Here is a 24,826-nt window from a genome sequence, read left to right on the forward strand (position 1 = left end):
TGTAACACAAGAAACAATACTTACTCAGTTACAGTTCACAATGCAGTCGTTTGTAAAGAATCATTTATTTACATGATTTGTATACAGTATTAGAAGAAAATATAAATATTGCAGTAATTTCGAAACAACAAAAAACGAACACAATATTTCATTTTACGTAGTAGGTACTGATTATTTCAAAGTAATACTCTTTCATTGTTCCTCAAGCATTATTGGGACCATTGCTGCACAAATGCTAAGAAAGAAAATATTTTACTCCCAATTACATGCAATAGGACATTGTGAGACTTTTACACTGGAATCATTTCCTTGCTGTATATTAATATAAATTCATATTATTATTATTAATAAATTGGATAAATTAAGCTTGAATTTAAATTTATATATAGTTTATTTGGAAAACGTTGAGTCCAAGTATTAGCAAGTTGGGAGCGTTACTGAATTGAGTTAAAAGAGTACTTCACAAGCTGTGAAGCGAGGACATTTTCTTTATATCAGGTTTAAAGATTTATTAACGTAAGTATATTAAGATAATATAGTAACGTGAGGTGGAAAATTCGCCATTATGTATCATTTTTCCAGAAAATTTTTCCGCCTTACAAATAGTTTCTTTCTTCCTTCCCTTACAACCTCAAGAGCCTCACAATTATTCCTCACTATATTCTCATCATTTATCAGCTTATCAAATAAAAGTTGTAAGTCGTCTAACCATTGATGGCTGTGTTAGTACAGATTCCAAAACAACATCATTGTCATGTTTCTCTTGCCGTGAGAGTACTAATTAAGAAATAAGAGCAAGCGAATATCATATTTTGAGAACTTTACTAATATGATTTAAATTCTCGTGTCACTATTAGGTCCACATGATATGATGAAAGCCTTTCATTTTAAAATAATTACTATTGGCTGAGGAAAACATCATAACAGTTATGTTATATGATTCGTGATTTCTCTTCTTCGTTATATCTGTGGACTCCTCGCTTTATTTTCCATAACGCATTCGCAATCACAGTTCAATGAGCACCCGTACTGATCTGCACAATAGAGTTGGGTCGATTCGTGAACGAATCGTTCATTCGAACGACTAATAATAAAGAATCGTAAGAATCGATTCGTGGTATCAACGAATCGTCGTTCAAAAGAATCGTAACGAATCGTCGTTCAAAAGAATAGTAACGAATTGACATGGTATCGTAACCCACGATTCTATTTACTTGTTTGATGTAACCTGTCAACGGACATTTCCGAACCGTGCCGAATACTCCCGAGCGAGAGTGAAATCAAAATATTGCATTTGTTAAGTATGGAAAATAATTAACACAAACCTAAAATGTGCATAGTTAAATAGAGATGTAATGCAAAAAATGTACTTCGTAATAAGGTTCAGTTGATAAATTATGATTTAGAAACATTATCTTGGGTAATTTTGTAGACTAATGGAGGTCGTGCTGAATGGTTCCAGCCAATGAGAAAGAGACAATCCAATGTCTTGCCTCTTATGCCATCTATGCGAGAGATGTAGAACGTTTTTGTTCTACACGTGGTTTGCAAAGGAAAGTGTCCTGTAAGTCGTTCGTTGACGAATCGTTGGAATCGCAGAGTAGGAAGAATCGTGAACTCATTGACGATTCAAAAGAATAGTTGGAATCGCAGACTGAGAAGAATTGTGAACGAATTGTTAGAATCGATTCGTAATGTATGATTGAATCGTTGGAATCGACTTCTGAAAAAGAATCGTGTTGCCCAACTCTACTGCACAATGTGCAAGGTTTTGACATGCCTGGCCCAAAGCTTTGCGTCTCCTTGCTCTCTCATCCCGCACAGCTGCCAGCGTCACGCAGCTTTCTCTCTCCTCTCCTCGCGCCCTCCCTTCTGCAGGACGCGCGGCACAATATATTACAGAAAAAACGCATATGTTCATTGTACCGATTAGTATTGTGCAATGTTCAAACATGAGGGAGGAAACCAAAACATTACAAACTTCGTCCTATTTCATATGAAAACTAATCGCAAGATATGTGCTCAAATCTTTAAGCGGTTTAAAATAGCGTCCTGCAATGTTAGAACATGAGACCGGCAACCAAGATTTTACAAACTTCGTCTTATTTAATATGACTAACTAATCGCAAGATCTGTGCTAACGTCCTTAAGCGGTTTAAAATAGTGTCCTGCAATGTTAGAACATGATACCGGCAACCAAGATTTTACAAACTTCGTCTTATTTAATATGACTAACTAATCGCAAGATCTGTGCTAACGTCCTTAAGCGGTTTAAAATAGCGTCCTGCAATGTTAGAACATGATACCGGCAACCAAGATTTTACAAACTTCGTCTTATTTAATATGACTAACTAATCGCAAGATCTGTGCTAACGTCCTTAAGCGGTTTAAAATAGTGTCCTGCGATGTTAGAACATGAGACCGGCAACCAAGATTTTACAAACTTCGTCTTATTTAATATGACTAACTAATCGCAAGATCTGTGGTAACGTCCTTAAGCGGTTTAAACATGAAGGGTGAGAGTGGAGGACAGCGAATTTTTTTATAACAAGGTGGAATAAACACGACAGGTCTTCTTCTGCAGAGCGAACATCTGCAAATATCGAACTTAGTCATACTCGACAAAATGAACCCACATAACGCCTGTAATGCACGACGCTAGTTTAAAGCATGAAGAGATGGGAGAGGAGGACAGCAAATATTTTCATAATATTGATGAACAAACACGACAGGCAAAGCGAACATCTGCAAATATCGAACTTAGTCATACTCGACAAAATGAACCGAACATAGTGTCTGTCATGCACGACGATAATAAATAGTATAAAAATGAAATTATTTATTTAACAGGCTGGATAGCATGTTATAATTATGTACAATAATATGAAAATGAAAACATTTATTTATTATTTTATTAACAGAGTGATAGTATAAGTTTTAATTACGCTGTTGTTTGTTGTTTAGTCAATTGTCAGAAGACAGATTTGAACCTCAAAAGTGATAGCAAGAAGGGAACACTTGTGAGGCAACTAGGCCAGGAGATAATGGGGTAGAGTGGTCAGTTCCTTTTCCCCTTGTAATTATATACTCGTATAATATGAAAATGATTTTTTTATTAACAGGTAGAGTACTGTAAATTTATGTATATTATAAAAATGAAATAATCTAATTTATTGTCAGGTTGGATATTGCAAGCTATAACGAATTGTGTGTAGTACAAAAATGAAATCAAATATTTTATTTATTAACAGGTTGGATATTGTAAGTTATAGTGACGTGTAATATGAAAATGAAATAATTTATTTTTATGGACTTATACATGTTTAGTCTTATTAAGTATTCATGTTGTAATACTTTAATCATCCGTATAGCCACACATCTATTGTTACTGAGCAACTGTGATTTATTTGAATATTATGTCAAGAATGTATTTATAGCTACTTTCTGTAAGTAATTGGTATAGTAAAAATTGTCATATATTCTTAAAAAAATGTGATTTACCTACAGTCTATACAAAACTAGAAGGTATTGACAATTCAGCGACTTCTAAGCGTCACCATGGCAACCGCCCAAACTAGCCTATCAGAGACCAACACGACAGGCCGACGTTGCCGACTGTTTCGCAGCGAGCACGTGCTTTGTTCGGAAATGTTGGATCTTCGTTACAGTGTTACAGCTACTATTGGCGTTCTGTCGTGGCTATTGTTTTCGTAGATATTTTGTTCTTGATGAAGGTAGAATTAGTTTGAGTTTAGTTTTAAATTTAATTTAATTGTGAGTGTGTTTGTAACGCGATTTATAGTGTCTGTGTGTTTCACTTATACAGGGACATCATTTTATTTTTACTAACATTTCTAATATTAACCTGGCTATACTTTTGGATCAGCGATTAAGAACCGGAAACACCGTTTGCTCTCTCTTCCAGGACTGGAGTTCGATGATACTGGCGTAATACACAAACAAATCACTTCACTAGGTATAGGAGGGAAGAAAAGTAGTTCATCCATTTACGTAAACTAGGAAATATCGCGATTTTGAGTTTGATAATTTTCATTAGGTTTTTGTTTAATCAAAATACAGTACTGTATTAACAATGAGTGTTTTTACTCACGAACTGAGCTTTCCATGAGGACGTATTCATTATGCAGTGTATATTATACTGTCTACAGCACATTAGCGTAGGCCTACACTATGGAGAATGAAGGTAAGTTGAAAAATAATCATAATAAGGATATTTACACACATTTTTGAAAATGGTGGCCGCTCATTTTGATACAGGCTTCAGTTCTAATGTGCATATTATCGCACTGTAGACTATTGTACGTAATTCCAGTTACCAGGTTCGTACTTCGCATCAGTAACTCATGTTGAAATAATTCTGTACCTACTCTATAAAAGAGACCTTACATACTGTAAATTCAATCTTCACTTCTGCCCGATCCGAAAAGATAAAATTACTCAGGCATGCTGTCTACTCTCCGTCCAAGTGGTTACGTCGCAGCGTCGTAGAAAGGGAGGATATCAAGTGACAGTTAATTACTTAACGAAGCCCTTTTATTTAAGTTATTTTAAACAATCGTATGGGTATAATATTACGTAGACGTCCAATTCCTAACAGAAATTAATGTTCTCAGAAAAGAGCTAAGACAGCCCAGCCACTAGCATTTACAGAGAGGCGAATAGAAGCAGGTGGAGGAAACCGGGATGCGACGTAGGCAAATGGAAAATGATGCAATATTGAAAGCTCTTTCGACACTGGAAAACGCGAACATATTTTTGGAACGTACTGTTTACTATGACCGTAAGGCTACTATGATTGTATTTGCGGTCTTGGATCTGTGGGGAGGGGTGGGAGTGAAGTACATTAAAAAACTCAGGTACAATAAAAATTGAAGTAAAAATAAAATGATGTCCCTGTACAATTTCGCAAGGCATTACTCCTACAGGTAGCGGCACAAAACGAACCATGGGCTCAGAGAGAGAAAGGAGTGCTACAAGGGACAGCAAGAGGTCTAGAAGTAACGGAAAAGGTGCTCCTCTTACAAGCCAGGCGAGAGAAATGGCTTGTAGTGTGCTGGACTATTTCGAGAAAGAAGAGACAATGGCAGGCATCTTATTCCTGTACAACAGGTGTAAATAGTACTGTAGAGGCTCCCAAAATAGGAAAGAACACCATCGTTAAAATAGGAAAGGAGAAATTTAACTTGAATGAGCAAGAAGATTGACCTTCCCCACTTGAAACCCCGGGAAAGAAAAGGAAAGTGGAAAAGCGGGTGACAAATTTAGATGCCTTTCAGGAGGATGCAATCCGACGGTTTGTATATTTATATTACAGACAGGAGGAGCATCCTACGTTAAAAAAAAAAGCTGCAAACTTCATTTCGAGATGCAGTTTTTGCTACGGCAGTGTTTCTTCCCTGCACACTGTCTTAAAGAATTTAGGTTTCGAGTATAAAATAAAATCAATGATTGTAAGATATTAATGGGGAGAAATTATCGCTTACACACTATGTACCATATTCGCATTCATTCATATGTTTATTATTATTATTATTATTATTATTATTATTATTATTATTATTATTATTATATTAGTTTGGCCAAAGACTACCGTATGATACAAATTTATGAGTTTACGATTTCATGTCAGCTGCTTAGTTCCGACACAGCAAACAGGCGGCGCACTGCACTACTGCACAACTTCACAACGTCGCTCCCTTTCCGCGTGTGCGAGAGAGAATTGTCAATACATTTCTAGTTGTGTATAGACTGTATATGTACGCATATTTCTGTCGATGTTTAATGATCATTTTGTAACACAAATTACCTGTCCTTACATGTTTATAAACTTCACAAGATTTGTTCTAAAATCCTTACGAAGATAAAAGCATGAATGGATGGGAGGAGAGGGTAGGAGAGGCCAGCGAGCTTGAAAGGACAGATTTGAGCGAGCTGGGTAGATCCGCTTCTTCAAAGCAGACTTCGGTTCTTGTCACGCTCGACAAACTAAAACCGAACATAGCGCTTGAAATGCACGACACTAGTATACACTATGCTATGGACTACTTTCTATGTAAATTGTACAGAGGGTTCTGTAAATTATAAATTGTAGTAATAAACGAAGAGTTACCCAATTTACATCGAAACGACCGTGTCAAACATCCCTCACAATGTATCTGTTCAACCGCACATATTAATGCCGTAATGATTTTAAAATAGAATCAACACTATACAGGGTGTTTAAAAATACGGGGCATAATTTCAGGTATGTATTTCCCACATGTAGACAATCAAAATAGTTCATTACAACATGTGTCCGGAAATGCTTCATTTCCGAGTTACGGCCTTCACAACATTGAAATTCATCGGAACGTTTTTCTTTTCGCAGGTCGTTGTCATTACAAAAGATGTTCAAAATGTCCACCTCCTGCTTGAATACAGACCTCACATCGATGTCTCATTGACCTGCGAACACGATCCCAAACTCCAGGTGTATTGCGTATGTCCTCAGAACATGCCACAATTCGATTCCGAAGGGATTCCAAATCAGGCACCGGAGACGAATAAACCAATGATTTTTAATGGCCCCACAAGTAGAAATCGAGACTTGCAACGCTACCCTCCAGAATCTCCTCCTGTACTTCTGGAGTTGTAGATCTTGGTCGTCCCCTTCCCAAACCAGGAGGGTTAAATTTTCCATACTCGCACAGACGGTAATGGAGACGTAATGTCCGATCTGGACATTGTCGCTGTGGGTACTTCTCCTGGTGCAAACGACGAGCCAGCGCAGCATTGCCGTCCGCCTTACCGTACATGAAGTGCATCTCTGCCAGCTCTTGATTTGAATACATGTCGCACAGTCTAACGCCTACACAACACTGAATGTAATCTTCGCCTCGGAATGAACTGTCAGAGTGCCCTCTTAATGTCTCCTTTGACGGCAACGACCTGCGGAAAGAAAAACGTTCCGGTGAATTTCAATGTTGTGAAGGCCATAACTCGGAAATGAAGCATTTCCGGACACATATTGTAATGAACTATTTTGATTGTCTACATGTGGGAAATACATACCTGAAATTATGCCCCGTATTTTTGAAACACCCTGTAGAATTGGTTTTTAACTTACAAACAATTGTCAACAAATACTAACAAATGATGGAAATATATTTGCATCAATCTACTAAATGTCGATAGTTTTAAAGGATGCATTTTACAGTAAATTCTTTCACAATATGTTTTACATTGTTCTTAACTTGTTTATTTTTACATCGATTTTATTAACTTAATAGGCCTAAACATCCCCGTGCGCTTCGCTGCAGTGTTAGAAATAAATATTGACTTAAATCTAAATACAGTTTTGTAATTACTTAGTGAATAATAGCTTTTTGTATGTTGTAAGTTGTTTGCTCCTGAATCATTCTAAAAGTTGTATTTAAAACTATGAATTTAACTGATATTATCATACAATACTTTCTGGAGTTGTTCAGTCAATTCTACTTTTAAGATTGATACTGTATTAGACCTAATAGACAATTGGTCAGCGTCTGAAATGAAATATGCTTGTAAGAACTGAGGGCTCTTACCCTCAGCACAAAGAAGATTTCCAATTAAATGATAAGCCTATGCTTGAACTTTAAATGATGGTATAGAATTGGCTTTATGTAATTCTTTTGCACCAAACGATGCCACTTGAAATAAGGTGTTGTACTGTCTTACATTATTTAAAAAGTGTGTTGATAATGGATTGTACTCCGATAAGTAAGTTTCAGAGGCGTAGCATGAAATTTTGAGCAGGAGAAGCTAATTCAAGTTGTCTTTCATGCAATATGAGAAAACGTATTGCAAAAATATAGTCTTAAAATAAATAGTAGTTAATGTCAAGTCAACAGTCGAAGATTGGTTGGAACCTCGTAAGTAACACCAATAAGGCATGACCTCAAATGATACGTAGTAAAATATGATTTCACGGTTTACACATATCTCTAACAAATAGACACGTATACGTATAACATTAGCTCACTCCCTGTCATAGTTAGAGAAATCACAATATTAACGGTCAATAGATACAGTATTAGTGTCATTACGTAAGTATGCATCTGTGTTTTGGTTGTGTCCTTCATTGACAGGAAGAGAGTCGGTCATTTGTTTTTTAGATCACACTTTTGTTCGTAAGTCAGTCTTGATAATTGAATTGTCGTAAAAATTCAAGTAAATTAGTGTCAGGAACTGTTATTTCACTCATTATTTATTATATCAGCCACAATGCACACTAACACTTCAACTGAACACAACTGACGAAACGAGATAAATCGGAAACTACTTATTTTCAATGTCAAAGCTAGCTTCTTGCGAGACTTGCGACCGGGATAGTTTAGTTAGAAAGGGATAGAAAATCTGCGGGGTGGGTTACACAGAAGAATGAGTGTAAGAAACCAGTATGCTTGGAAGCTGGTGTGTGCAGGCTTCTTGTTTACTGCTGCATCACAAATCATCCTGTGCTGCCGCATCACAATATTTAACGAGTAAATATAAAGTCTATTAAAATTAATAAATAATTTTGTCCATAGACTGCAGGTTTATTATGAAATTATTATTAACTGGGGAAGCTGAGCTTTTTAGCTTACATTGACGCTACGCCACTGGTAAGTTTTTAATTGGTTGTGAGGGCTCTTGAATCTCAGGACGAACAACTTTTACAACAGCGCAACATAATCCGTTTAGCTCATTACCCCTTTTTTGCATTGCATTTATTGCATAGTTTATTCATTTTATCTATTTTAACACAATTCAATTGAACATAGTTAATATTTGGATCATAAAATAATCTAATGCTAAGCTAACGTACTATTACTGCATACTAAATCAATACACTCTTGTTGTTCGTTAATTCTCTGAGATGAAAATGAATGTGGTGCATAGATATAATTTTAAGAAAGACAGGAAACGAATATGTGTAAATTATGAGCGTAAGAACACTATTTTGTGACACTTCGTAAAATAATTGAGCTCCAGTGAACTCAACGGTAAAATACTAATGTTTACTCCATATGTAATGTATTTTTGGTCCTGGAAAAATACTCATCTTTACGACAAAACTCTTAAAAATACAATTAGGTTATGTGGACAAAGATAAACTGAAGTGTATAAAATTAGAGTATTTTATGTGGACCAAATAAAGTTTAAATAATCAAGTAATACAATATTGCGACAGAATATCAAGTTTCCTGTGCGTAAGAATCTATTTTAATCTTACCTTTCCTCGATTCACTCAGGAGTTACTGTAATAGCATATAGCATTATGTCCACCTAGAGAAACTACACATTCCAATGGTGAAATAATAATTATAAAAATCGGTTAAGTAGCTTCCGAGATTACTTCATATAAACACAGAAACATTCTCTGTATGTTAATTTTGATAAATATTTATAATTATATTACCATCATGCAATTATATCCATATAAAATGGTGTTAAATGAATAGCTTCTGTTTGTTGTTGTGCAAGGCCCCTTATAGACGGTCATTTGTGTTCATTTCATTTCATTTTAGCCTATTAGTCCGAGGCGGAGCTGATAAAACGCATTGTCATTTTAAAACTCGTGTATCTCGTTAAATATCAGTCCTATCAAAATTTTGCATAGAATGAAACTTATCGGAAACCGCTTTTAAAGAAACTTTTGTTATTTGTAACATTTTTTCATGAAAATAAAAAAGTGAGGTATTTCGATTTATTTAATTCAGGTCCCCTTATAAGCCCCCTTTTAAATAAAATATTTTGAATGCCATATAGCTTGAAATCTAAGTTAGAACAAACTTAATTTATATTCCAATTTTCATACAAATCGGTTCAGCCATTATTGCGTGAAAAGATAACAGATACGGACAGACAGACAGACAGACATATAAACAAAAATTTCAAAAATGTGATTTTTGGTCTCAGGATGGTTAATTATACATGTTGAGAAAAATTATTTTTGAAAAAGCGAAAATTATCAGAAAAATTTTGGTTACAGATTTGTTATTAGTATAGTCACTTTACAAATTCCAAATATATCATTAAAACACGCCAAGCACACATGCGATTATTTTTGTGTTGTTTATGTACTCTTAATTGTGAATTTATCTCATGTCATTTTCATAAGACCTGCAGATGCGCATGAGCGAAAACGTTTGTCGTAAAATTAAAAATTAAAATAAACTTCTGAAATTTGATAAGCCATAGACGGAAATACCATTACTTAAATATTATTAACCGGCTTATGGGTACTATCATGTCTGTAAAAAAATGTACAGTATGCGCCAAAATATACAGTACTGCAACAATATGTTACTGTTATTTGTTGTTTTTAGTTTTCGGGATGATAATGTAAATGTTCAAAATGTGCTCCATTGCGCTGTATACAGTGTTCATAACGATCACGCAGATTTTGAAACATATTCTGGAACATGTGCTTAGGAAAATATTTGGGGCTAAGCGGGATGAAGTTACAGGAGAATGGAGAAAGTTACACAACACAGAACTGCACGCATTGTATTCTTCACCTGACATAATTAGGAACATTAAATCCAGACGTTTGAGATGGGCAGGGCATGTAGCACGTATGGGCGAATCCAGAAATGCATATAGAGTGTTAGTTGGGAGACCGGAGGGAAAAAGACCTTTAGGGAGGCCGAGACGTAGATGGGAGGATAATATTAAAATGGATTTGAGGGAGGTGGGATATGATGATAGAGACTGGATTAATCTTGCACAGGATAGGGACCGCTGGCGGGCTTATGTGAGGGCGGCAATGAACCTTCGGGTTCCTTAAAAGCCATTTGTAAGTAAGTAAGTAAGTAATTCTGGAACATAGGTAGCTGCAGAGTCCTGAAAAACGAGACGATCTTCTGACGTAATACAGGCAGAGTTGTGGGTGGATCATTACAGTTGAAAATGTTAACCTTTAACATTCCCCACACGTAAGCATCAGGTAGTGTAAGATCGGGGGAATGTGATGGGTAGGGGAACTCAGTCCCGCGGGAAATGATTCGTCCTGGAAAGGTTTCTTGCAGCATAGCCAGAGACTGTCGAGCGGTGTGGCAGGTCGCCCCGTCTTGTTGTCTATTCATCTGAATGTTCCTGGCACGACAAAACCTTCTTAGATCCTGAATAAATGGCCTGACCACCATGTTCCTATAACGTTCCTGGGTAACAGTGAGAGGTATACCATCATCATCCTCAATGAAATACGGACCTAGCACACCGTTTACTGGCCTACCAGACCTTCCCTTTCGTTGACACAATACACAATACACTACCCGTACGACGAAATTTTGTAACGATAGACAGCGTAACTGTGTTGCTTGGTGCCGGCTGATTAAAGTGTTCACGATATTGTTGCGCCATTAACGTTAAACTCGGCCCGCCTTGATAACCATTTCCGTACGAGCGAAAATAATACTCCACTGTGAACACTTTTTTTCCTCCGTCGCGAGACCCATTGTCAATTCCAAACACACAGCACAACGTCCGTTACACAACCAACAATACATAATCACAGTCTAGTTAGTATATACAGTCGCGAAGCTCAATACGTAGTAAATATGCAAACATTAGATAGTTGCTCACCACTAGGATCGCTAATATCGCCTCATTACAGGCAATGCAAAATAGTACCATCACAGTCTATTGTTTCTAGCACCCTCAAAACTCAAGCTTCGTGACTGTATATAGTAGACTGTGACATAATGGTGATGCAACAACACGCAGACGCACAGGCATGCACATGCGGTCTGCGCGAAATCCAGTACTGTATATTTTTGCGCATACCGTACTAAAAAATGTTAAAACATGGATTTCCGCTGACAAGGACCGATGTCGGTAGTCTCGTTTACAGTTCTGCTGAAGAACTTGGCATTATTCTCTGACTGATTGAAACAAAGGAACAAGTGGATTGGAACAAATGTGTATCCTAGCAACGATGGCTGCACGAAACATATTCTGTGGCAGAGAAGATTTGAAGATGCTGTTACATTCACATTTTAGGACTACGTTTCATTTACATGTTCATAAGTATTTCAGTTTCTCTCTGTGTTGTGTTCACTAAAAGAAGAAAAAAATTTGAGTGGTAGAATAATTCCAAACAACCATAATTATGCACTTAGACACTATATTTAAGTGTCCATTGTACAAATCCTCTTTGTTTTGCAATAAAATCTTTATATATTTATTCATTTTACTTCAAAATAATGGTGGTCATCTATCCCTATATCGTATGTCCATCTCGCCCATACACGTTGGGAGAAATGGCCAATTGCTTATTATATTCTACATATGTTTTTTTATTACATTAGTGATTAGTGAATTATATGCGCCCTGAGGTACTGTATGGCGAAATATAACCTTGCAGGAAAGTATTTGATTTTTTTCATTTCTCTTTACCAAACGGTTAACTAGTTCTGTGTGACTAAGGAATACGTGTATATTTCCATCTAACTCAGAATTACGCTATATATTTTTTTCTTCTCCTCTATTTCATCTCTTAATGAACAATTTTTGTATTGTTGGCAACAGTGTTCCTGTCTCATTTTTTAAATATAGGTATTACATAGGGTTCTAACCATTTTTCTGTTATTTGAGTTGGTTGAGCGCCAATTTGTTAATGAAGTGACATCTGAGATTAAAAAAAGCTATCCTCCATATTTTAGCAGTTGTAGCCTATCCTTATTCCATCTGGTCCACTGGTTTTTCTATTGATTTAAAAGTGCTACAATATTTGTAGCCATTAGTCGGTGGACACGTATTATAGCCTACTATGCCTTCATTATAAGTCTATTTTACAACGTTTTCGCATAGTTCTTAATTTTCTGACGCGTATCGCCGTAACATAATAGTACATTATGCAACGAGCCTATAATGGTAGTAATTAAGACGCGAGGATGTTTATGAAACGAGCGCAAGCGACTTTTTATGCTCGACCATTATTCTAACTTGAAATTATTCATAAATATTCATATTATTGTTATGTGAGTGAGTGCAATAGCCTACCTAATAAATTGTGAGATGTGCGCAGACGCGAAAGTATTGATTTTTTTCCGGGAAACGAATGTCGACGACCTTGATATAATCTAGAGATTACATTAAACATTAATCTTGATATAACCTTGAAATTGAATTCGACATTGAAAAACGAGATGACAAATTGAATTTATTTGAATATTATTTACAATTAACGTTAATTATTATAGTAACAGAACATAACCTTCTTCGACAGTATTGGATTTCCAGCCTCCGTGACGTTTCCCTAGTTGTGTTTCGATTGCATATCCGAGAATAATCGAAAATCTGAACTTTAATGAATAGGTGTACTTTAATGACATGCATTAAATGACTGCTACCATGTGTATAATTACTAGCTTTCGGCATGGTCGAGCATAAAAACAAATAACTTCTAAAGGCCCATTCACAATGAAAATTAAGCATAACAGTAACATAAACACAGAAGTTTGCGCCCAGGCTACCAAATGGGATCATTCACAATGATTCACATAAGCATTGACATTAACATTACCGTAAGACGTTAACATGAAAGTTTGCAACCTCCAAACTTTCATGCTTATGCTTACGTAATTTGCAAACAGAACACAATCGTGGAGCGCTGAAGTATACGACAGAATATGAGGAAATGGCGTCGTTGTTATGTGTCCATGGTTACCAAGTATGTTTGCTGTTATGTTTATGTCCCCATCGTGAATGATGGTATGACTTCTTGATTTTACTGTAACGTTTACATTCTTAAGTTAACGCTTACGTTATGTTTAATTTTCATTGTGAATGAGCCTTTAGTGTGCAATAATTATTAAACCTGCCAACTTCTACGAAAGAGGGTTCTCTATAGTCCTTACTTCACATTTTGAGCTCGTCAATTCTGTATTTAATAAGCGACTTAATTTTCCTTTCATGAAGCTCGTGAGACACTTACCATGTTGGAGACTCCATTTGTTGACAAATGCTTTTGGTTTAAAAATGCTCGAGGATGGTTCGTCGGACGACTGAAGCGTCAGTTCCAGCGTCAAGAGTCCACAGAACTGCACTCCTGTTATCAAAAAACATACTTGTCATTAGTAAAATTGCTAGATACCAGGATTCAATGTATGAGAATTCCAAATTAAAACTTAAGCCCGGTTCAGATGGTGCGTGTTTCTGTGATGGATTCCATGGTGGCTCCGCGGATGGGTAGCCTGCGTGGTCACTCGCCGGAAGTAATGCGCTCTGGTGGCTTCGTGGATGGCTAGCTTGCTGGATTTCGAGGATAGGTTCCTTGCTATTTTTCGTGATGGTTTGCAGGCTGGAAACCAAAGATGATCATATAATATCACCACTGAAACCATGTCGCCACGTTCGTTGTTTTCCAACTAAACCTGTTTTTTTCTACATTCTTTAGTTTCTAAGAAACAACAATTAAATATCGGACTTTAGCTGTTTTGCACTTATGGCTTAATTACTCTATTACGACATTTGCTACTGTTAATGTAGGACTTTAGTTGTTTTCCACTCACGGTTTAGTTTCTTTCTGACCATGAGTGTTGGCAACAGATGAAGCAGCAGATGATTTTCCAATTTGAACTGTGAAAAGAGCCAGCTCCGTGTGAACAACTACCATCACCGTAGGCAACACGGGAGCCAGCCAGTCAGTACGCAGGCTACCCATCCGCGCAGCCACCTTGGAATCCATCACAGAAACACGCACCGTCTGAACCAGGCTTCACAGATGGGCCAAAACTGGTTTTGTGGTGGTCACTTGGAATTAATTTCATTTTTATGGCACCATGTGGTCATCTAGCCTATTTATGATTAAAACGACGAACTTGTAGCAGTTATTCTAGTATTTCTTGTCTGCCCTTATCTTTGGTTCTTTTCGGCGTGCCAGACGGAGTAATGGATTAAGTAACTTCACTGTTTGGTTTATCTCCATTCAGTCTCATATTTCAAAATACTAAATAAGATTAGCTTACTTATTCACTCTCCTTCCGCAAACATATTATTATTGTTATTATTATTATTATTATTATTATTATCATTATCATTATTATCACTATAATTATTATTATTATCCGGATTTTATACGGTACTTATTTGTAACTTTTATGCCCATGTGCTCCTAATGATTACTATCTTTTAAATGATATTATTAAATTTGATATAGTTTTACTACAAAAAAAACTGCTGCAACAGATCCGTGGCGCGATAGCCCATAGAGGGCCAAGGCCAACAACCGATAGTTGGTCTCACTTCCATATGACTCACAAAGGAACCGTCTCAGGTCGTCTAGTTTCAGTTTAACGAAAATGCATATTTAAGCTAATTTTCTTTCGCTGAGAAACGTGGTAAAAGTCGTTCATTTTGCTTTTTCCTCGTTTACAAAATATACTGACTTGAAAATCGTTGTACTTATACCGCTTCTTGTGCGCACTCGGAGCTCGGCGACACCGTATCACAGCTCTCGCATTAATGCTCTAGTCCAAACTCTTTGAAGGAGCGACCCACTTTTGGGAGAGACTTCTGTATGCGACCCTCACAACCGAACTGCTACAGCACGAAATATTACATGAACATAATTTATAGCAGACTATTTTGCTGATATTGCCGGTGCTGGGTCATCTTCAGTGTCCTACGAACTACTGAAGATGACGCAGCACCGGCGTCGAAACGGGCCGTCTGTCTAAGGTACATAAACTTTTTAAAAATTTTAACACTTTCAACGTGTTGTTAAACAATTTTAATTTTTTTAAACAAAGTGTTAACGTGTCCCAAAATCAATAAAATTATTTTCAACGTTTTCATCTCCTCATATAAAACTCACTTTTTTAAATTGAAATTTTACTATTATGTTCAGCATCTGTCATTAATAACAATTGACATGGACATTTTAAGCATGCTCATTAGTTTTATCCCAGATCACTTATATAACAGATTGATCACTCTTATGGGCTTTGAATGTAGCAACTTTTATCAAGTTTAATTATGCTGCCATCTAGCGACAGTATAAGAAGTCACGTTATAACTTCCACTTTAATTGCGTATTTACATTCATCTGCTAGCTGACTACCTTCAAAATCGTAAATTTCAAGTTCGAATAGGAGCAGCCCTCTCTACCTCCAGAAACATCGAAGCAGGCGTTCCTCAAGTATCTGTTCTTGCACCTTTTCTTTACTCCATTTATGTCCAGGATATGTCTACAGTGCCGGACTGCCTAAATAGTCTCTATGCTGATGACACTGTCATATTTACCAGTCATTTTAATATCCATGCAGCTTGTGTCAACATGCAAAATGCCCTAAATATATAAACACAATGGTCAACCAAATGGAGGTCAAAAGTAAACGGCGTAAAATCTCAATTGATGGTCTTTACTAAACGTTTTCCCAGGATTATAGACCAACTGAGTATTCAAAACCAAATAATACCTTTTACCACATCAATTAAATATCTTGGAGTACTTCTAGACAAACGTTTATCTTACAGTCATCACATTCAAAACATAAGAGACAAAGCATTTAAAAGATACATGGCACTCTATCCACTTTTCAAACGTCTGACTTCAAGGAAAGCAAAAGTCCTGCTGTATACATCAGTCATCAGATCATACATCCAATACTGCTGTGAGATTTGGGGCCAAGCTCATCCTCGCCACCTGAAGAGTCTGGGAGGAATTCAGAATAATGACTGGTGCACACTACCTCACGAACAATGTCATACTCTACAATGAACTTCATATACTTTTCCTGGTTGCTCATATTCAAGATCTACAGACTGCATACAGGAATAAGCTACTTCATCATGCCAACCCTATACTAAGAGATATAACATAAATTCAAACAAATACTTCCGTCTTTGACGGTCTTAGTAATCAAATTTTCTTTAACAAAACCTATTTACATTTCAATTTATAAAATCATATTTTTGAAAAAGGCAAGGGTCCAGGAGACCTGGTACTTTTAATAAAAACATCTTAAAACTCAAAAAAATTAATTGCGTGGAGCACATGTACTTCCATCTAGCGGTTGGTACTAATCGACTGTGACCATCCTGGTGGTTGTTCTCGTCTACACGTTATCGTTTTTAACATGAGAGTGATTGAGAAAGCTGTGGAAAAGTAAACAACGCGCACATTTTGCCTAGGTTATTATTTTAATCTAATATTTAAGGAATATAGAAACAACATAAAGTTTAAATATCTTATTGTGTTCAGTGTTAAGGAATTGCTGTTTGTCGTCTTTTTTTCTTTTAATTTTATTTAAGTTATTGTGTTACTAACAGTGTAAAATTTGCATGGCTGAAGGGCCACACATTCAAAATATTATGAACGATTCACAAAATACAATTAATGCCGTCTCGTCAGAGAGCTTTAAATTTCAGCTTCCTACGAATTTGAAGACTTATTCACGAATGTGCAATGATACGAAAGAGCAAGATCAACCTAAAAAGATGAAACAAAATCCTGCTATATCTAGCATTTCAGAATCTCCTATTTCAAAACTTGAAGATATGGTACATCCTTCTGTAATTCTTAACAATCGGTTTTCCCCTCTGGAAACTACAGTTGATAGTGTTGACACAGGAACTTCACAACTTATTAGAAACAACACCAAGAGATAAGCCTCAACATACAAAACAGCCAAGAATGCTACCGATAATGGAGAGTAAATTACCAGATGGAAACTTCTTTGCCAAAAATAATAAATTACAATCATTGCTCACAAATACAATGAAAATTAGCTACACACACGAAGGTATAAGATATTACACTGCCAACAGGTCTGACTATGATAAGCTGTATTCAACTCTTATAGCTGAAAATATACAATTTTATTCTCATGAGCCTAGAGAAAACAAATTGCTTCAAGTAGTTATTAAACGACTTCCCACCTTCGTCGAAGCAGAAACATTGAAAACAGAACTAGAAAAATTATCGTATTCGATTGAACATATTTGACAATTATCTGTCCCTATCTTGATAGAAGATGGAAGTACACAAAGACGTCCAATACCAGTCTGGATAGTTACCTTACCAAATAACGAACATTCAAGGACAATTTTTCAATTGAAAGATATAGATCATCACATAATAAAAATAGAAACATACAAACCAAAACCACATGTGATTCAATGCCACAGATGTCAGGGATTTAACCACACTTCAAAGGGATGTAATTTACAAATCAAATGCGTTAAATGTAGCAATAATCATTTATTTGTAGACCGTCCATTTATGAGTCCTTCAATTCTGCCAAAAATGTGCTAACTCTAATGGAAACCATACAGGGATCTATGGACAGTGTCCAATATAAGTTTCAAAACGAGCTGTTCTACAGCAAAAGATTAGAAACAAAGAAAATAGAATTAAGGAGAGTACGCCCCCTGTGTGGCTGTCGTTTGACTTTCCTGAATTACCAAAACCAGATCCCATGTATGTTCATGCATATCAAAACACACTTAATTCTTCTTCTGGTTCAGAATCACGGACAGAATCACTCAGAGATATTATAACCTTAATGCGATGCCTAAATATTAAGAAAATTCTTAATATATTCCAGCACACTTTACAGCGTCTAAAATCTGCAAGTGATCCTATATAAACAATTTTGATAATAATAGAAGGCTTTGCACTTTACACCACAAACCAAGAATCTGAATATGGTCCTTAAATCCGTATCATTACTCAAAGATCTGGTTCTGTTAAACTTTAATGCCAATGGCATAAGCAATCAATTGTACGAGTTCAAGCAATTGTTAAATATACATAGTATTGATGTGGAATGTATCACTGCATCTCATTTAAAGCCACATATGAAATTTAGACTACGTAATTGTATCATCTATCGCTCTGATCGATTGGAACGAGAAGGTGGTGGTACAGCAATTGCCATTAAGGAATCAATACCACACCGTCTTGCTACTCTGCCTACATTCAATATTCTGGAGGCTACTGGCGTTTATATAAGATTAGATGGTGTAGAAACGTTAATTGCATCTGCTTACTATCCACCATATTATCGGATGTATGAGATAGACTTAACCTCTCTCGTTTCTGTACATACAAATTTCATTATGTGTGATGATTTCAATGCAAAGCATCGTATATGGAACTCCCGCATCACTACACCTAAGGGGGAATTATTACTGAACCATTCCACTCAACATAATTATGCAGTTACTAGGCCAGCAGAACCTACTCGTTATCCCTAGGTTCCAACACATCAACCTGATGTTCTTGACATTTGTCTTTACAAGACAAAACAAATTCCTCAAGAACAAGTATGTCTACAAGCACTTGATTCCGATCATGTACCTATTCTTCTGACTTTTAGCTTTCCAATCATTCGGCAACCATATATTTTTTTTATTTCATTGGGTTATTTTACGACGCTGTATCAACATCTAGGTTATTTAGCGTCTGAATGATATGAAGGTGATAATGCCGGTGAAATGAGTCCGGGGTCCAGCACCGAAAGTTACCCAGCATTTGCTCGTATTGGGTTGAGGAAAAACCCCGGAAAAAACCTCAACCAGATAACTTGCCCAGACCGGGATTCGAACCCGGGCCACCTGGTTTCGCGGCCAGACGAGCTGACCATTACTCCACAGGTGTGGACGGCAACCATATAAAACACCATTATCGAGGAATACTGATTGGGACGAATACACCAAAAGACTTCAATTAGGCATTCCTGCAAACCCAATTATTCATCAGCCAACGGATATAGACATGGCAGTGAAACTTCTTACTGACACTATCACTTCTACACTTGAAGAAACTACGACTTTGTCTCCTATGAAGCAAACAAACGATACAATCGATGATTTAACACCACTACTCAAAGCTAAAAATATTGCAAGAAAGAGATGGCAACAGTTCAGAGATCCACAAGCTAAACGAGCATTCTATCGCTATCAGCGAGCCATCAGACGTAAACACAAGTTACATATAATTACAGATTTTGCATATAAGATAGAATCATTACAACCATGTGGGAAAGAGTTCTGGACCTTCACAAAAAATCTTCTTGGAAAAACTACCCATTCAGGAGTGACACCTCTACAAAATGCTCATGGAGAGATGGTATATGATCCTCAAGCAAAAGCTGAAGTACTTTCAAATTGTTTTCAACAACGTTTTCAACCACATCAACATCCATCTGATGCTATATTCAATCATGAGGTCACAATAATAGCAGAACAGATTCGTCAACAACAGCCTGTAGAATCCATACCCCATGTCACTCCAAACGAAGTCAAAACCATTATACAAAAACTCCCATTGAACAAAGCTGCTGGACCAGATGGTTTAAAGCCGATTGAAAATTACAATATTTGTTATTAATCAGAATATGATTTGGTTAATAGGATAAAATTGTATATCTCGGAAGTTTGAATTATATATTGGTATAATAAAGAGAATTGCAATAGATATTGCTAGGGCAATTGCCGGACATTTACTATGAACCTTATTAGGACATACAGGTCCATTCCTAAGCTACATAATGGCACTGAAACGACTCCCTAGGCGAGCTATTGTACACCTTTCTAAAATTTATAACTCTTGTTTTCGATTGATCTACTTTCATCAAGCATGGAAATGTGCAATAATTACAGTTATTGCTAAACCACTAAAGGATCCTATACTACCACAAAATTACAGACCAATCAGTCTCTTGGATTATTTTGGTAAAATTCTTGAGCGGCTACTTTTGTCTCGCCTTAATCCACTCTTAAAACACCTGAGCGCATTCAACATGAACAATTTGGCTTCATAAATTTACACAGTACTGAGGAACCGTATTCATACTCACGTTTTATATTCAAGATGGCTTCAATCATCAACAGCATACTGTTGCTACTTTTCTTGACGTTGAGCAAGTTTTTGACACCGTCTGGTATGATGGGCTATTATATAAACTTCTTAAACTTAACATACCTAATGTCTATATTCAATTCATTGCTACATATTTATACAACAGAACCTTCAGAGTTTGATGTGGATCATCACTTTCAACGTCTCGAGTCATTGAAGCTGGGATTCCTCAAGGATCAGTTCTTGGACCTACTTTGTACTCCATTTACGTACAAGATCTTCCAAAGAAACCTGAATGCTTACATATGCTCTATGCAGATGACACAGTTCTCTATACAAGACATAATATTATTTTCGCCTGTCAAAAAATGCAAACAGCTCTTGATTTACTTACACAATGGTCTACAAGATGGCGAATAAAGATTAATGGAACTAAGTCACAGGCAGTGGTTTTCACTAAAAGATTCCCACACTTACCAGAAGAACTCACAGTTCAACAACAAAACATACCTTTTAATTCGGCTGTAAAATATCTCGGCGTTTATCTTGGTAGAAGACTGACTTACAGACAACATATAAATTTAATCAGAGACAGAGCTTTTCAACGTTTCATGCTGCTGTATCCTCTTTTCAAAATTCGCATCTCTCTTAAAGCCCAAGTGTTATTATACACTTGTCTGATCCGTTCATATATGCTATATGCTTGTGAAATTTGGTAAAATACTCATATACGTCATATTAAAAGAATGGGTGGAATACAAAGACCAGTATGTAGGACAATCACGGGAGCAGACTATGATATCAGTAACTCTCAACTATATGAGTCACTAAATATAATTTTATTTAGTGATTATATTCAAAATGCCAGAACCAAATCTATAAACTCTGTAAGAACACATCCAAATCCATTGCTCAATAGTTTAGTAATTTCTCGTGTTTAATGAATGAGTGATTTCTTGTAAAACACTTTACTCTTGGTGAAAGTGTTTGAATGTAAATTGTATTTTTTATACTGAATCATGTACTATGTTACATAGGTACATCTTGTAAAAGGCAGGGGTCCATTTTGCGACCTGGTAGTTCAATAAAAATGCATTTCTGAAAAAAAAAAAACATGAGGGTGGCCAATCTGTTATATATGTGGTCAGGGGTTTTATCTACTGTAGCTCAAAGACGAAAAAAATTACCACGACTGTACAAACGATTATTTTTTAATTTCCTTTGAAATCCTACTAAGATATCGTTGCCATCTTTCATACAGTACAGATTGAGGGAGGTGTGTAAAGAATTTCATGCAGATAGTTCAAAATTTGTGGAAGGAGATAGGTTTTGAACATGAGTAAAATGTAAGAGTAAGAGTAAAATTTGTACCCTTAATGAAGTACCCTTACTCCTGGTTTAGTTGTTTCACGAGTGATTCCTTATTGGTGTCACTTATAAGGTTCAAACCTGTCTTCAGACAGTTGGCAAAACAACAAACAACAAACGTTGTAGCTTGATAGTTACTTACCCAACACCACAAAAAACAATCTGCTCTTCATTTTGATCTGAAAGAAGAGAGGAACTTCGTTAATATGTTTCACTTAGAACTGTGGAGTTTTCGTGAAATTTCGCATCGACTTTGTGTCACCGTTCTGCTATTGCGAAAGTGTAGCCCACATTATCCTTGTGTGTGGGATGCCTGCAGATAAAAATAACAACCTGCTACCACAATGCAATCATTTATGATTACGTTGCTGCTGTCAAACAAAAAAGATATAGTAGGTTTTTTCCCGTAAAGAATTTGACTTTAGGAAAGCTTTACGAGTTCACAGTATCAATTTTAAACATCCTGAATCAATGCGGATTTCGAGTTATCACTCTCATTTCTGACAACAATAGAGTCAACAGGAACACGCCACGGAAATTATGTAATGGGCAACTAACGTCTACCTTTAAAAATCCCTTCAAAATGAATGAAGATGTTTACATTCTCTTCGACACGGTTCACTTACTAAAATCTATTGGAAATAATTGGCTAATGAAAAGGACAATCAGACATTAGAATATTCCAGCGATACAGTACAATTGAATAACTATTTAAGAATGGACAGAGGAGGACTCTTGTGGCCCACATATTTGACTTTACTTGCATATAAAGAGTTCCAGTGTTTAATTTCGGACAAATATGAGAGCGACTTCATTAATGCAAGAAATAAAGGCGTCTCTTAAAAATATTAATACGTGAACAATGTGAAAGTGCTGATGATAGTGGTGACAATAGAGTGTGTGTTTGCGGACATCCTCGAGTATGCTAGTTTCTAGAGCCACAACTATATTGGCTAATATTTTGAATGAAACAAGATAGTATTGCCGGTGCTTCAGGAACAAGAAGAAAATTGCAGACTTTCACATAAAAACAGGTTACAGTGTGTATTTAAATGACATCTCACGAATAAATCTACTGCTTCTACTTATTTAGAGAACTACACATTTCTTTCAGTTTTCTGCCTTCTTAACTGTCATTCTTCTGTACCAACAGTAGTCAGTCTTAGCAGTACGTAGCAATTAGTAGTAGACTATTTCGTTTATATGACGTCATTCTATTTTCGACCAATGAAGTGTAATGAAATTTTGAATTCCAACCAGTCACAGTCAAACATCGCGATAATTTCTGCAGCTAGATTTATCACTATCAATTTATCGCATGATTGTTCTTTTGTTTAGTCGGTGTCGTCAACTGTTCCCCGTAAATCGATTATTAATTAATATATTTACTCAGTGAAGACGAAGTTCAAAACGGCGCACCATGTAGATGCAAAATCTTCATGCACCTTAATTGAACGTACGTTTTAAACTTGATTATTTCAATATTCTTTCCACATTGCATGGATACGCGATTGGAATATTGAACTGTGTAGATGAAGCTTCAGTTCCGTTACAAACTACAGTGAGAATACGTTTATCGAGCTATGGAAAATGCTTTCCTGTAGCACGGAGTAACGGTCGAAATAAGGCACAGCTAACACTGTCTCGCTCTCAAAGGTAACTAACCTAATTGTAGCCTATAAAATTTGTATTGCGTGAATGAAATTAAACAATTCATAGAAAGTCATATGTTCAAATTTATGTAATATCATCGCATATAAAACCCAAAGATCTTGTATAGTATTATATACAAGGTCTTTGATCAAACTTCGTTCCATACATAATGGCGTAATAAAATACGTGTTTTAATTATCTATACAGAGTTGGCTTCACTGTGTAACAACATACAGAGTCCGGACTCTGACAACATATGTCTCGCTGTAGTGTGAATACATAAGCATTGCTATATAGCTGTCTCCACTTATATTACATAGTTCTTAGTTCTAATGTAACGATGAAGTACTAAATAAAATACTACTTCCACATCTACATCTTCGTGTTCTAAGTCCATGTCCATTGTAAGCTATCTGAAGAAAATTACACTCCTTCATTCAGATTTGGTAACTGCGTTTTCAGCAATTCTTCATTTAATGAATGTATTAATCAGGTTACTGTAATTATATTATAACATTTTAAATTAGATTATTATTCCAGCAGATAATGAAAATGTATTTCTGTTATAGGCCTAACAATAAGAGAAAAGCGCAGTACATGTAATTAATATCGTTAAACCTGTATTTCGCTTTTCGCAATTGGCATTACTGAATAACATCCAATTTCTTTATTGCAGTAATCGACATTCATCTAATTCAACTTTACAATGTCTGGATAGGTTAAGTATTCGTAAATATACAATTATTAACGTTTTGTCATCGAATGTTAGGGATATATTATTTACATTTTTATTTTATTCACAAAATAGTCCTGATAAATGTCACTCGAGATCTGAGATTACTACAGATAAAATAATAATTATGTTGATTACTGTCTTGCTAATGTAATTTACTATTAACTAGAGTAAATACGTCAAGCACCGCTATTAAATATACCCAAGAGAAATGACATGCAGAGCATGGCCGCTTTGTA

At 36.1% G+C, this 24,826-nt stretch overlaps 1 protein-coding gene across 2 annotated transcripts in view; it reads right to left on the bottom strand.

The window, feature by feature from the left end:
- Positions 1-24,826, bottom strand: part of LOC138710354 (myogenesis-regulating glycosidase-like) — a 78,722-nt gene that overhangs the window by 37,271 nt on the left and 16,625 nt on the right. For both annotated transcript variants that reach the window (XM_069841190.1, XM_069841191.1), the window contains 2 exons: positions 22,344-22,380; positions 13,961-14,074 (listed from right to left, as the gene is read on the bottom strand). In XM_069841190.1, the coding sequence (XP_069697291.1) occupies positions 13,961-14,074; positions 22,344-22,380 (151 nt within the window). The remainder of the gene's footprint in view (positions 1-13,960; positions 14,075-22,343; positions 22,381-24,826) is intronic.

The sequence above is a fragment of the Periplaneta americana genome, chromosome 12 (assembly GCF_040183065.1).
Source record: "Periplaneta americana isolate PAMFEO1 chromosome 12, P.americana_PAMFEO1_priV1, whole genome shotgun sequence".
NCBI classification, from domain to species: domain Eukaryota; kingdom Metazoa; phylum Arthropoda; class Insecta; order Blattodea; family Blattidae; genus Periplaneta; species Periplaneta americana.